Source organism: Spinacia oleracea, chromosome 1 (genome assembly GCF_020520425.1).
Source record: "Spinacia oleracea cultivar Varoflay chromosome 1, BTI_SOV_V1, whole genome shotgun sequence".
NCBI classification, from domain to species: Eukaryota; Viridiplantae; Streptophyta; class Magnoliopsida; order Caryophyllales; family Amaranthaceae; genus Spinacia; species Spinacia oleracea.
In genome coordinates this window covers 108,028,204-108,043,311 of record NC_079487.1, presented here as the reverse complement: position 1 = coordinate 108,043,311, position 15,108 = coordinate 108,028,204, and the positions used below count along the sequence as shown (strand labels likewise).

Here is a 15,108-nt window from a genome sequence, read left to right as displayed (position 1 = left end):
GTGTGTTGTTTTTTATTTTCGTATGGTGAGAATTAATTTGGTGTTGTTGTTGATTTCCATTTTGGGGATGATGTCATGGACACAACACCCATCTAAATTAGTGTGGATTTCGTGTGTTGCTAATGATTAATAAATAGGATTCATTGGGAGTGTATTGGTGTTTTCGAACACACCAATTACTTAAGACTACTAACAGCTTTTTAAGAACATCGTTACATTTTACTTAAGACTACTAACAAATTATGACTACTAACACCAATTACTTCATTTAATGTGATTAACTCCTAATATTTAGCACATTATGACTACTAACAGCTTTTTAAGAACATCGTTACATTTTAAAAACTGTTAATGACAACTAAATACGGGATACTATAGTTAAATTATATAGATTATTGGGCTCAAAATCTTACTTCAAGTTGGTCAGACTATGTCCATGAAAATATTTAGCTAATTATTAGTGACATGACTAAGACACAAAACAATTACATGTCCTAAAAATGATTTATTATAAATATCCTAATTAAACTGTATATACGTGTGAAATGATTTATTATAAATATCCTAATTAATAAACAAATATCGACACATGAATGAAATAATGTAATACAATTTTACAGCAATTAAAAATAACCAACACAAACAAAAAAAATGAAACAATGTAATGAAATTGTAAGTTCACATTTATTGGAACAATGTAATAACATTGAAGGTTCACTTCAAGATAGTTATTTATTGGAAATAACTAAGTACATATTTTTCAATTTAAAGGAACCACATAAGTACATGTTCTACTAATTTCACTTAATATTGTTTTTGATCTTGTGTTCAATTTAGAAGCTATGAAACTTATAGGGTTTTAATCTAAGGTCGTCATGTTGTTGGTCAACCTAATTTGGTATTCTTCAAAAAGTAGTGCTTCTAGATACCATCGTTATACCATGTTTAAATTTTCTTGCAGCCATTTTATTTCTGCTTCCATCCTATTAATCTGGTTGCATCCTCTTGTTAACAGTTTGGACCGGGATTGAGATTCAACCCAACGGATGAAGAACTAATAGTGTTTTTCCTCAAACGAAAGATTACTGATAAACCATTGGGTTGGGAAACAATTACAGATGTTGATTTCTACCGTCACGAGCCATCGGAATTACCGGACCTATCACCTATCGACTATAGGGAGAATGGATGGTTCTTCTTTGTGGCAAGAGGAAGAAATCGTAACAGAAGGACAAGGGCGGGTAGGTGGAAAATAACCGGTACGGCTAGGAATGTGGTTAGTGCGGGAACAATAGTGGGAGAAGTTAAAAGATTCGTGTACGAACTGCGTGATAAGGAAAAGACATTGTGGAGGATGAAGGAATACGTCCTTAAGGACAATAACCTAGGCGACGATCAAAGGAAGTACGTCATCTGCAAGCTTTACAAAAAAGGAACATTGACCCAAAGCCACTTTGTGGAGGACGAATGGGCGGCAAAATTTGATCAACCACAAGCCGCAACGTACCACCAGAACGCAATCGAGCCAGAATTTGAAGACAATGTCAATGAAGGTAACATGCAACACCCCTTCATACTGATCATAAACTATTTCATTCATAAGGCATCTAACTTAGCCATTGTAATTATGTAGCAATCAATATTCCGAATGATCTGAATTCGATGAACTACAACCATTACAATGGGATGCAGATGGAAGAAAATGAAAATTTCAACTTGATGGTGGAATCGCTAAACTACTAAGCATGCTTGTGAGGGTGCGAATTTTGGGATCGAATTAGTACTACTCGGGTTATTATTGTATATATTGACACTTATGATGTGGTAACCTTTTGATGTTTCATACATTACAACTAACGTATTAAGCAGCAGCAGCTCATGAGGTGTATTGCTCATGGAAGAATGTCAAAGTTTAGGAAGCAAGTGATCTTTGCAAATGCTAGCTGCTGCAGTGTATGCTGTTTGGTCACGTAAGAATGGTTGTTTTTGGAATGCTTCCTTTCCAACTGTTCAGAATATGGTAGCTAGAGTTAAGCAAAATGTTAGAGATCGAATTTTGGTTGTTTTAACCTAAAAATGTAAGTTAGTCTGTTTCTAGCTTTGATGGAATGGTCCAACCTAGTTGGTTTGTTTCATCCTTGAGTTAGTTTAGTTTGTAAATCTGTTTTGAGCTTAACATTATTTGATCTTGCTTGCCTAGGAAAAAAAACTAACGTATTAAGTAATTTGGGTGATTGTTCGTCAACAACTATCATAACTAACTCAACGAATAAATAAACACTCTATTCCGAATTTTATTTCCATAACTCTAAGTTTTTGGGATTAATAAACACTCTATTCCGATTTTTATTTCCATAACATTCGCCGTAAATAGGTCGACATGAGAAACTGTATTATAAGCTAATCCAAGAATTGGAAATGAGAAAATGTACAAAAAAATAAACTAATTAGTATAAGTACAAAAAAAACAAACCCGTAATAGCGTAAAATTCGTATTTCATATTGTGAAATATTTTAGTTATAACTACGATACAATTACAAACTTGACGAAAAGATTAATTGGTGAGTTATCAATTTTGTAAACTATTTGCAACATGTACTTGGAAACTGATTGAATGACACTACTAGGTCAAAATTTTTTTCTTCAATAAAGTGTAATGATGACAACCAAAATTTCCCTTTTCCTGCATACTATAGTACTGTTTATTATTAATGTAAGAATAATATTCCATACTACAATTACTGATGCAAATTAAAGCACATATATAACATAAAATTTAATTTAATAATAAAGTATAAACAACTACATAAAAAATTATCAAAACAGTGGATTCAATAGGTCAACAAGGGAATCACATCAGCCTTTGTCTTCCACCCTACTAACACACGTCACTAAAAATTCACTCCACTTTACATGCAAATACTTAGTTCACTCCCCTGGAGTTTTAGTCCGAGCATCACAAAGTTTACAATAAAACTACATTTCACACCCATAAAACTCTCACACGACTGTTTCTCTCTCTCAACAAAAACGCGAAATAATTCACTACAACCCAAACAACTATGGAGAATCAGAATTTGGGGGAAAACTTGGTATGGATCCAACCATTTCTTTGTCTAATTATGCATTTCCCACTAAAAATATGTTACTTAAAATCGAGTTTTTTTTTGTTTTCCGGTCGATTCTTTAGCTGCATGTTCCCTGTTAATGTTCTTGGTGTTGATTTTGTAGTGGTGTTGATCATTTTGTGGTAATTTCTTCTTGTTCTTGGTCTAGATCTGCTGTTGGTGTTGTTGATTGTAGTTATTTCTGTTGTTGTTGATGGATTTGTTGTTGGTGTTGTTGTCTATATCTGTTTTTGTGTTTGTTGTTGATCGATCTGTTGTTGGTATTCTTGTTGATCTTGTGTTTTTGGTACTGGTAATGATCTAGTGTTCAATGTAGATTCAATCAAGTAGAAATCAACACAATCATTTACTCAGCTAATTAGGGTTTACTAAAATGGAATTATATGAGGATAAATTGACCAAATCACTCAATACTAAGACCTACATCACTAGTCATCATTAGTGGATTTAACTGATTAATAAAATAAAATATTGCATTTATGACTAATGACGTCTTTTTAGGACCATATTATAATTCAGTTTTTTAAATACAACAACAACATACTACCTTGTTATACCACAATTCAATTTAAAACGAAATAAATTTATACACTAATTTTCTAAGAATACGACTTATTTGATAATATTACTTATATTTTATTACTTATATATTTACTATATATAATTAATAGAATACGAAATGAAGTATAGGGTTAGATGGAGTACGTTGTACACAATTGTGTCACTGAAATAGTAGCACAATCACATTATCATCACATTGTTCATCTGCTTGCTTCCCCTTTGGTAATACAATTGCATACCTGTGTTTAACTAACCCTAAAACAAATTGACAGCAACTTGCACCTGGTTTAAGGTTCCACCCGACTAATGAGGAACTACTAGTGTGGTACCTCAAAAGAAAGATTAGGGAACAACCTTTAGGTTGCGATGCAATAAAGGAAATTGAATTCTACAATTACGAGCCATGGGAACTACCACAGATGTCACCAATTGACGTTGGGGAAAATGCATGGTTCTTCTTTGTAAGAAGAGGAGGAGTGCGTAACAGATTGACGCGTACTGGGGGCCAATGGAAAGTCTCAGGTTCGGCTACATATGTGTACAGGTTTGGAAGAATGATAGGAGAAATCAAGATCTTGTTGTACAAATGGTGTGGAGAAAAAACGCTATGGAGGATGAAAGAGTACCACCTTACGGACAATGATCTAGGAGACGAACAAGGAAGTTACGTCATATCCAAGGTTTACTACAAAGGACCGTGGGTCGAACGGCTGTTTAGGGAGGAAGAGTGGGCTGCAATCTTTAATCCCTCACAAGCCGCACCGTACGAACCAAACGCATTCAACCAAGCAATTGACAACACTAACATTGCAGGTAACATGCAAATTAACCCAATGTTATGATACTCGTACACAACAATTTCAAGTTTATTTTCATATGGTTCCTAATTAAGCAATTGTAATTTTGTAGCAGGCCCTGACCAAGATGTTGAGCTGAATTACATGGAAATGGAATATCAAGATTATATAAACAATGTTGTGGCCTCGTTCTGGAACTAAGGACGCTTGTGATGCTAGAAATATTCTGAAAGACTTAGTAATAAACGATATTTTGTTGTAAAATCTTAAACTAATGCTATGGAAACCTTTTCATGTTGCATACATTCAAGTAACGTATTAAGTAAGTTGGGTGATTGTTTGACAATCTTAAACTTGGAATAATACCGGCTGAATCCCACATTTTACTCCAATACAAGTTTGCGATAACCAAACTCGAAAACAAATATTGTAAAAAACAACGGATTGAGTGGTAATGGATTAAATAGGTTCATTATCAATTCATAAAAAACTACATATTCTAATTTATATTACAACTACATCTTTACACTAACTACAGTTTATACACAATTTATTTTAAGAATGTTTCTTGTATACAATTTAATAAATCAGCGATTTCCTTTATATACAATATAATTTACATTGTATTGTAAAGATAATGGAACCGAACAAATACAATTCCTATGCAAAACCAACAATGGCTTCGGCCTCACGTCACAATGGTCACAACTACAACATTAACATAGAGCATTGCTTACACGAAGGTCAAGGGTTCGAGTACTGGCTTGAGCATAATAAAACGCGCAATTAACTTCTTCCCTACCAACCCCCCACCCCTTTTTTTTTTCCTCCATTTTTATCCAATTGTCCAGAATTTTTCGCTCCATCTTTTTCCAATTCCATGCAATTTGTGAACAACAAACCATGTTTTTTATTTGCAAACTTAAACAAACCATTGATAAAATTAGGAAATACGGATATCAAATTAGGAAAAAATATGCAACAGTAAACCAGATCCAACATTGGAAATATCGACATAAAAATTACAATTTCAATGGAATTACTCCATTGACATAGATGATAAAACGATGAAGAAGGAGAATTCAAAACAAAGATCTATTACTGGAAAATCAAAACAAACGAAACATAACAGATATGCAACAGTAAACCAAATCCAACATTGGAAATATCGACATAAAAATAACAATTTCAAAGGAATTACTCCATTGACATAGATGATAAAACGATGAAGAAGGAGAATTCAAAACAAAGATCTTTTACTGCAAAATCAAAACAAACGAAACATAACAGATCAACTGACTTGGGGGAGATGAAAAACATCGGTTTCAACGACATTTAACCAAAATAAAAAAAAATTAAATCCTTTTATTATTTGAATTTCAAATTTGAATTGTACTTGAAATTTTTTTCAGCTGACTGGACAGTGACAAAGCAATGAGTTGGCAATGATACCCAATTGGTGACCATTTTAAGCTGAGTCATCTTAAAATGCTTTTATGTGTGGGTTTGGCGCAAACAAAATGGTAGTTGTTGTGTTAATGGGAAACTGTCACTGTCAGCTCATATAATTCGAGGAGGATACATGTGAGGACTTTGTTTCAGTAAAGTGAGGAGCAGGAACTCTAGCATATTTCTTGGCAGGAACTCGACCATGTTGACCAATGACCATGTTGACCAATGACCATGTTCCTTAGCAGGAACTCGACCATGCTCCTCAAATTTCTTCAGTGACATTTAGAGACGTTTTCTGGATTATTAGATTTATATATTAGGATCTTTTACCAAAATGACTACTTTTACAATTTTATTTACCAAAATAGCTACTTTTGAATTCTATTTTCCAAACTAGCTACTACTCCCTCCGTCCCAAAATTATCTTCCTGTTTGACCAATTTCACGGTTTTTAAGAAAAATATTTGGAGTGGATAAGTCTAATGATTGGATTGTACTTGTGTTGGAATAAGTAAAATGGTCCCCTCCTCTTTTGCACATGGATCCTACTCAAAATAGTTTAACCAATAAGAATACAATAATATTTATTCTCAACCAATCAAAATGCTCAGATTTAAAGCACACAGATTCAACACAAATAGGGGTCATATGGGATCATTTTTTCCATCAAATGGTCCCCTCCTCTTTTTTCTGATTTTTGTGTTATTAAATTAGTTTTCCTTGTTTTTTTTTTTAATTTTAGTGGTCCCAAACAAGGGTAAAGTGAAAAGTTAGTACATCTATAATTAGAAACAGGAAGATAATTTTGGGACGCTCGTTTAGGAAAGCAGGAAGATAATTTTGGGATGGAGGGAGCATTTATTTACCAAAACGACTATTTTGACTTTGAGGCAAACAATAAATAAATAATGAACCGGTTTGAGTTTTTTTTAGTAGTGAACCGCTTTGGGTTTTTTTTAATAGTGAACCGGTTTTGTTTGTTTTGTGTTTTTTTTAGACTAAAAAACGAGTAATTTTTGCTACTAAAATCAAACCAAACCATTTAACAAAGATCCATTCTATTTCCCCTCTTTTTGCTATTTATTTTATATACCAAAATAGCTACTTTTAGACAAAGCATACTCAAATAAAATCAACTCAAAACATAAATTACAAACTAAAGAATAATTACTTTATTTAAAAAAAAAATAACTTGTATTTTACTTATAATAAAGGACCATGCAAACATAAACATTGATCCAATCGCACACATATCATAATAAGCCCTATTAGTTTTAGGCAAAATAAAAAAATACTACGGTGTGCAACTAAGTTTTATTGTCTTACACAATAAACCAACCCAAAGTTTAGAAAATAAAGAAAAAAACATATCTAAGGGCTAACAACCTCGTAAGCTAAAATCTCTCTTATAATAGACGTTAACTCTCAATCAAAGTATACAATTCTCAAATTTTCTCAACCCAAAGAAATTTCTGATTTTTTTATTAGAATTGAAACCAAAGTTCCATAAAATTGAATATAATTAAATATAATATGCATGAATAATAAGCTTTAAATGTTCAAAGAGAAAGAAAATTACATAGTTTTATCAAGTTTTCTATTGGAATCTTCAATAAAAAATATTAGGGTTTATGAATGTCGATGGTTAATTGAAAAAATAGAAAAACGCCAGACTTAATGACGTTGATCGACTTGGGTATAGAAAAATAAAAGGAACCCAAAAAAATATACGGATGGGAGTCCCTGAAAAACAAAATCATTTCACTATTCTAAAAAAAAAAATCAAACCAAACCGGTTGACTATTAAAAAAACCCAAACCGGATCACTACTAAAAAAACTCAAACTGGTTCATTGTTTTTTTTTTGCCTCAAAGTCAAAGTAGTCGTTTTGGTAAATAAATAGTAGCTAGTTTGGGAAATAGAATTCAAAAGTAGCTATTTTGGTAAATAAAATTGTAAAAGTAGTCAATTTGGTAAAAGAGTACACGTTATAGTACACTTAAAAAAAAAAAAAGTTACTTTTTAATTTGTTTCAACATAAAGGAAAACAATGTCAAAAAAATAAAACAAAAAAACATAATGAACAGAAGTTTAATTACAAATTTTTGTAAAAGATCGTTTGGAAATTAGTAAACTATCGGGTAACTAGCCACATATGACCCACCCATCTCCTACATACATAAGCTAGCTACGAGCTTGAGATACTAATTATGAATATGGTCTCACAGTTAGCTAGACAAGTGTTAGATAATCTGATCGGAGATCGACTAGCCGATAAAAATGCATAAAGAATTGAACTTCATTTTTATTCTTTTGTCTAACGTTAGTATTCGGACAATGATGTTATCAATACCCATGCCCCTAGCAACGACCAATTGGAGTTGCATGATTTGTTTACAAAATTTACTCTTATCCCTATCATTCATATAGTCACAGTGTCGTACTAAACTCCTCATTATAGTCACAGTGTCTATCATGCATGGGAATATGGGATCGAAAACTTGCTAATTAAAAATTCTTTTGCTTTTTGTTATCTATACGTAACATTGTGCAAAAGGTTATTCAATGAGTATATATGCTTGGCTAGTTCAATTCAAGGGTTGTTTATTTGGCACAACAATTGGATGCGAAATAGAGCAAGTAACATGGCAACATCCCAATGCATTAAAGTTGATTTGATTGGATGAATAGCACAAATATTATTCCCTCGTAAATTAATTAAGTTAGTGATAGAGATAGGGGATTGTTCGATCTCCTTGTTATGAGCTTATTCCACACAACACTTGGTATCGATGATTCGATGCTTGTATCTTAGGTCTGGAAAAATTCTTCTTTGGAAGAGACACTATAAGAAATTGTACCATAATCGTTGATTAATGACGGGTTATCCCGTCGTTAAAGATCAATAATCGTTGATTAATGACGAGATTTCTTGTCGCGAACCCGTCATAAAAGTGGCCGTCGTTAATGAAAAATTCCTCCATTAATCCGTCGTAAAAGACATTTGCGACGGTTGTTCCCGTCTTTGTTTGGTTGTTAGCCCCGTCGCAAAGGGCTTTTGCGATGGGATATTTAACCCGTCGTAATTAGGTTGTCATCAAAGATACAAATTCTTGTAAATGAATAAAGTAAGAGAAATTAAGTGGAAAATTGTAAATATTGTATGGTAAGAATGGTAAGGTAGTAAATTTTAATTCCAAAAGTAGAATAAAGTAAAGTGTAAAGAACATTATGAAACGAACTAAAACGGAAAGTGTAAAAGATCATTTTGAAACGGAGGTAGTATATAATTTTGAGTGATGATAAAGGTCGCAAGTTACGACAATATTTAGTTGTCGCAATTTTACGTGCCAGAGTTTAATTGGTACATATTGACGCCACGTATGTTATGCATCATCAGAATATTTTTACTATCAATACAATATTTTTACTATGAAAATATATATATATATATATATATATATATATATATATATATATATATATATATATATATATATATATATATATATATATATATATATATATATAAATAAAAAAAAATTAGAATATTAAGATTTTCCTACCTTTTTTTGAAACATGTATAATAGGTTATATAAGTTAAATATTTTAGTTTTCAATTTAAATCATGACACATAGGCGTGTCATGCATGTCTTCATTGTGACACGGCTTAAAGGTCGCATGTTGCGACCTTTATCATTTTCGTATAATATTATTATAATCTGTTTCTTGTAGGATGCAATGAATTAATTCATGTGTGATTTGCGTAAATAATTGCAATTGTTATTGTAATTAACCTACCTAGCTTTTTCCTTGTAGAGTCACCGATGCAAAAAAAACTCAAGTGTTTCACTGAAAATGGGCTTTTAGGTTGCGCTTTAGAAGAGGACCATTTGAATAGCACAAGTAAGTTTCACGATTCCTAATCTAGTTATTAGGAGCTATATTTTGAATTAGCTTAAATGTACTTTATAACATAATTTAAAAGATTGAGCTCGATCACTAATTGGTATAATATGATTTAAATCAAAGCTGCAAAAAAAAAATTAAGGCAAATTTGTCAAAAACTACCTTATAAAATATGATTTTTGCGAAAAACTACCTTATAAAAAAAATGTTGTAATAAACTACCTTATAAAAAATTTATGTTGTAAGATACTACCTTTTCCCGAATTATGAACGTTTGATCGAAATTTCGGGATTGACTTTACCATATATATGTCACGTGCCATTTAATTACGTCTTTCCCGTTAGATGTCGCGTAATATGCACCTAGTAAAGTCAACGTCGTAATTTTAAATTAATGCTCATAATATGGTCAAAGGTAGTATCTTACAACATAAAAATTTTATAAGGTAGTTTATTACAACATTTTTTTTATAAGGTAGTTTTTCGCAAAAATCATATTTTATAAGGTAGTTTTTGACAAATTTGCCAAAAATTAATGAGGAGTGGAAAAGGGAAAACGAGACTTAATATTATCATAGATAGGCCAATACATAAGGGAAATTAGGAAAAGTACGTAGAATACAATATTCACTCAAGTTTATGATTACAATCATTCTTGAGAGGCCACAATCACTCGTAGTTTATATATAAACTAATATGGCTTATTGAAAAATACACATAATAACTATAATAGCGTGTTCATTCATACATCCTTACATGGCCTCACATTGCATTCAATTCTTTGGTGGGAATTCCTGTATTTGGCATACAAAAAAACATTAGCATATTAAAGCTTGATTAAGTTTAAGTATTATTTGGTAATTATCTTACCTTTTGGATCATGACTCCTACAGACTCAAGAAATTTGCCTTTCCTTCCAAGAAATCCAACAATAGGGCCATCAGTCAGGGTTGGTGATGAATATTTCTCAACATTTTCGACATCTATACCTTTTCCAAATGGTCCATATCCATTTGGATTCAAATTGGTGTGTATGGTCATTGTAGCAATCAACACACCATTATCAGGGAGGTATTTAGATGAGTTACCAAAGGTTCCACTAATCCTTGTTAAGTATTCACCATCCTTGAGTACCACCTTTAGATGTACATTTTAAGAAATAAGAACGAGGAAATAAATACAAGTTGACGGAAAAAATGATGTTTTAAACATGTACACGTTAGTCGTCTAACCTTGCCTTCATAGAAACCGGGACCACCAAATTGGAAAGTGGCGGTAGTCCCATCTCGCTTAGCTACCACGAGTCCGAGTGAGTCCACTATGGACCCATACCTTACTATAACTTCTTTGAAACGTTCTCCATCTTGAAGTTGCATGCGGTAATTTTCTGGGAGCTGAGAACCATAAGGCCCGTAGATTTCAATCACTTGCTTCTACGAAAGTAGACAAAACAATGAATGATAATTAGTACGACACATTTTATATGTATACTAATAAAATGTTAACATACGTATAAATTACTTCGGATTTTATACTACTGGACATGTTAGATTAATTTTCATGTTTTTTCACATGTCAAAATTCAAGTTAATATTTGTAAATATATACGTATATATACCTTTGGGATCATGACTCCTGCAGATTCGAGATACCTGCCGTTCCTTCCAAAAAATCCAACAATAGCAGGTACATCACTCTTGTTCGGGGATGAAAATTTCTCCACATTTTGGACATCAATGCCTTTTCCAAATGGTCCGTATCCATTCACATTCAAATTTGTGTGTATTTTCAGCGTAGCAATCAGCACACCATTACCAGTTTGGTATTTATAATTACCAGAAGTCCCAGTGATCATTGTTATGTATTCTCCATCCTTGAGTACCATCTTTAGATATGTATTTTAAGGAAAAAGAACAGGGTAATAATTACACGTTAAATGACTTGTATGAATTTAGGTATATTTTTACTCAAAAAAATGAAGATTTGAACATGTACGTGTTGGTCTAACCTTGTTTACATGGAAGCCATTGCCACCAAACTGGTAAGTGGCGGTACTCCCATCTCGCTTAGCTACCACGAACCCAAGTGAGTCCACAATGGACCCAGATGTTACTATAACTTCTTTGAAACGTTCCCCGTCTTCTAGTTGCAGGCTATAATTTTGTGACAATTTAGAACCATAAGGCCCATAGTATTCAACTGCTTGCTTCTATGGTGTTGAATATAACAAAAGTAATAATTAGTACGACCCAATTAATTAATATTTATTAATAAACATTAATAGACAAATAAAGAACATAATGAGATCAATCATAAACGGAGGTAGTATATGCAAAAATAATAAAGACGCACCTTGACGATTACTTGAGCCATTTCGTATGCAGAAAATAAGGTGCAAATGTTTATGTAAGCAAGTATTGCGTATGTTGTGTGTTGGTTGATGTGTGTTTTGGTAGAATTTCATGCTCAAGATATCTATTTAAATACTATGTACATACGAAGTACGTGGAAGTCATAATCTTACATTTTTACCATATGGATCTGTAAGAACTTATTCTGCTTGTTCACCATACACTTATTATCTTATTTAATTTATGCATGTTTTCGAATAAATAGTGGACTTTATTTTGCTATTTCGAAATAATTTATATTCTCTTACACAATTAGTGATAGATTGATGAAATTTTGAAATGTGCGTCCACTACGTTGAAATAGTTCTGAATATTTCATCTTTTATTTTTTATTTTTTTTTGGTGCAAATGAGCTACAAGGGTGGGGATGAGAATCGATCCCAGATCATCTGGAACCGGGATGGAAGCTCTAACCAACTGAGCTATCCATCACTCTCATTCATCTTTTATTTTGGTGTGCATTCTACCTAACTTGTTAATCATATCCTATAAGGCACATCCGGTTTATACGCTAAAATTTATCCTCCGATAATATTGATCGAAAATGATAAAGGTTACATGCGACCTTTAAGCCGTGTCACAATGATAACATGACATGTTTATGTGTCATGATTTAAATTAGAAATTAAAATATTTAACTTATATAACCTATTATACATGTTTCAAAAAAAATGTAGAAAAATCTTAACATTCTAATTTGTTTTCATCTTTTTATCGACTATCTTATTTACATTTTTTCATAGTAAAATATTACATTGATAGTAAAAATATTCTGATGACGCACAACCTACGTGGTTCCTATATGTACCAATTAAACCCCGACATGTAAGATTCAGACAACTAAAGGTTGTCGTAACTTGCGACCTTTATCATCGCCCAATATAAATAGGTCCATCCTCATGCAATCTTGGTGACTAAGCTAGGTGAGAATTAGTGTTTAATTGGATGTTTTGATATGAAGTTATGTCAAATAGATTAGGATCGATCCAAGTCCTAAATGACCCATATATAAGATCCACGATTACGAGGACCTCCATATATCATATCTTTTTTTTTTTGAAGGTAAAAATTAGTTCATTAATAAAATAGTCATACGACATCTACAATAGAAATCAAAACTAACAAATACAAAACAATTTGGATCAAACATAATTCTAATCCGACAATACCACGATCGTTGTAGGTGAGATCTGACAATGATGAATACCCTCTTTCACATCGCTGTTTGATACAGCCTTCAACGAGGGGGTCTTTCGATCTATTGTAGCTTTGGTATTGAATTAAATCTGATTCAATTGATTGTAGACGTGAGAATGACATCCGTTGTAACTCCGCACAAATCTTCATCAATAAATCAACTTTTCCTGCGAAATTAAAAACATGGCCCCAAACTCTCATAAGGAGAGAGATAAAACCCAATAAATGGGTACAGATAACCCAATAAATGGGTAAAAAAGCTCCCCAATAGAGAGAGAATGAAGTTTTTATTCCGAACATGAAATCAAAAGCTATGAAAAACAAGAAAAATGGGGCTTACCATCAACCTAATGGTTGGTGGTAGCCCCTAGAAAATTAGGGTTTTGAAAGAGAAAGAGAGCAAGGAGAATATTTGGGTTCAGTGGATTCACTCAGTTTACTTGAAAGGTAAATCCTGGTGGGACTACTCCCCTAAGAGTGATGATAGTTGGTACTGGAGGGCCATCTGCCAGATCAAGGATTTGATGAAACAACATATTATTGAAAACCAGTTGATGGCTATCAGCAAGTACTCCATAAAGAAAGCTTATTTGAAGTTGATGGGTCCTGCTCCAGTTCAATACTGGACTACTGCTGTATGGGGAGACTATCTGGCTTGCATTGCTAGGTAGATTGAACACCAAAGACAGGTTAATGAAGATTGGTGTTACAACTGACAATACCTGTCTGTTGTGTGGCATTGCAGTTGAGGATCACATGCATCTTTTCAGTGGTTGTCCTTTCAGTGAGAGATGTTGGCATCAGATTGGTTCATGGTTGGGCATCAGGTGCACCAGGAATCTACCAGAACTGGTTAACTGGTTGCATAAAAAATCAGTTACTAAATTCAGAAAAGAGGTCATATATGCTGCTGTCATGTGTACAGTTTACCATATTTGGAAGGAAAGGAACAATGCTCTGTGGAATGGCCAAGTATGCAGAGTAAATAAGGTTTGCAACAACATTAAACACCATGTACAGTGTAGAGTTTCAGCAATTTTGCCTAGAAACATAAGTCATAAAGATCATACTTGGTATACTTCCCTTATAGAGGGATAATTTTGCTGTTTTGGCCTTTGTTGGGCCTGTTTTGAATCTTTTTCAGTGGGCCTGTCCACTTGAGAAGTTAGGTTGTAAAGTTGTTTGTTGATATATATATATATACCACTCTACTTGCTTAGTAAAAAAAAAAAAAAAAAAAAAAGAAGAAGAGAGAAAAGGGAGAGAAAAAAGAGTTCTATATATCATACTCATGTCAAAGTAATTTAGGCTTTTTCAATCTCTATCATTGGGGTTGGAAGATATTCGAGTTTTAGAATCTTCTCATAATCAATTTTATTGTAAATGTTATGGATCGTTTCGTACCGTACATGTCGCGGTCTGTTCCTATGTTTGAGGAGCGGTTATGGCTGAGTCATGGAAGACTTGTTGGGCAAGGTCAAAGAGGTTAGCAAAGATCAAGCAAACGGTTGGAGGAGATCAAGGAATCAGTTGAGCAATTCAAGGAGCACTACTAGCACAACTCCCTCAACAAATGCCGCACCAAAGTCCTATATAAAGACCAACCTTCTACGATAATTGGGCACTTCCTATTTCGGATCTCATCATATTA

At 33.0% G+C, this 15,108-nt stretch overlaps 1 protein-coding gene across 1 annotated transcript; it reads right to left on the bottom strand.

The window, feature by feature from the left end:
* Window positions 1–10,392: 10,392 nt before the first annotated feature.
* On the bottom strand, window positions 10,393–12,360 carry LOC110786738 (mannose/glucose-specific lectin). Its single transcript, XM_021991313.2, has 6 exons — window positions 12,202–12,360; window positions 11,858–12,058; window positions 11,468–11,734; window positions 11,082–11,282; window positions 10,720–10,986; window positions 10,393–10,643 (listed from the first exon to the last, which is right to left on the bottom strand). The coding sequence occupies exons 1-6, from the start codon at window positions 12,220–12,222 to the stop codon at window positions 10,623–10,625; spliced, it is 978 nt and encodes a 325-aa protein (XP_021847005.1). The 5' UTR covers window positions 12,223–12,360; the 3' UTR covers window positions 10,393–10,622.
* Between the last annotated feature and the right edge of the window lie 2,748 nt (window positions 12,361–15,108).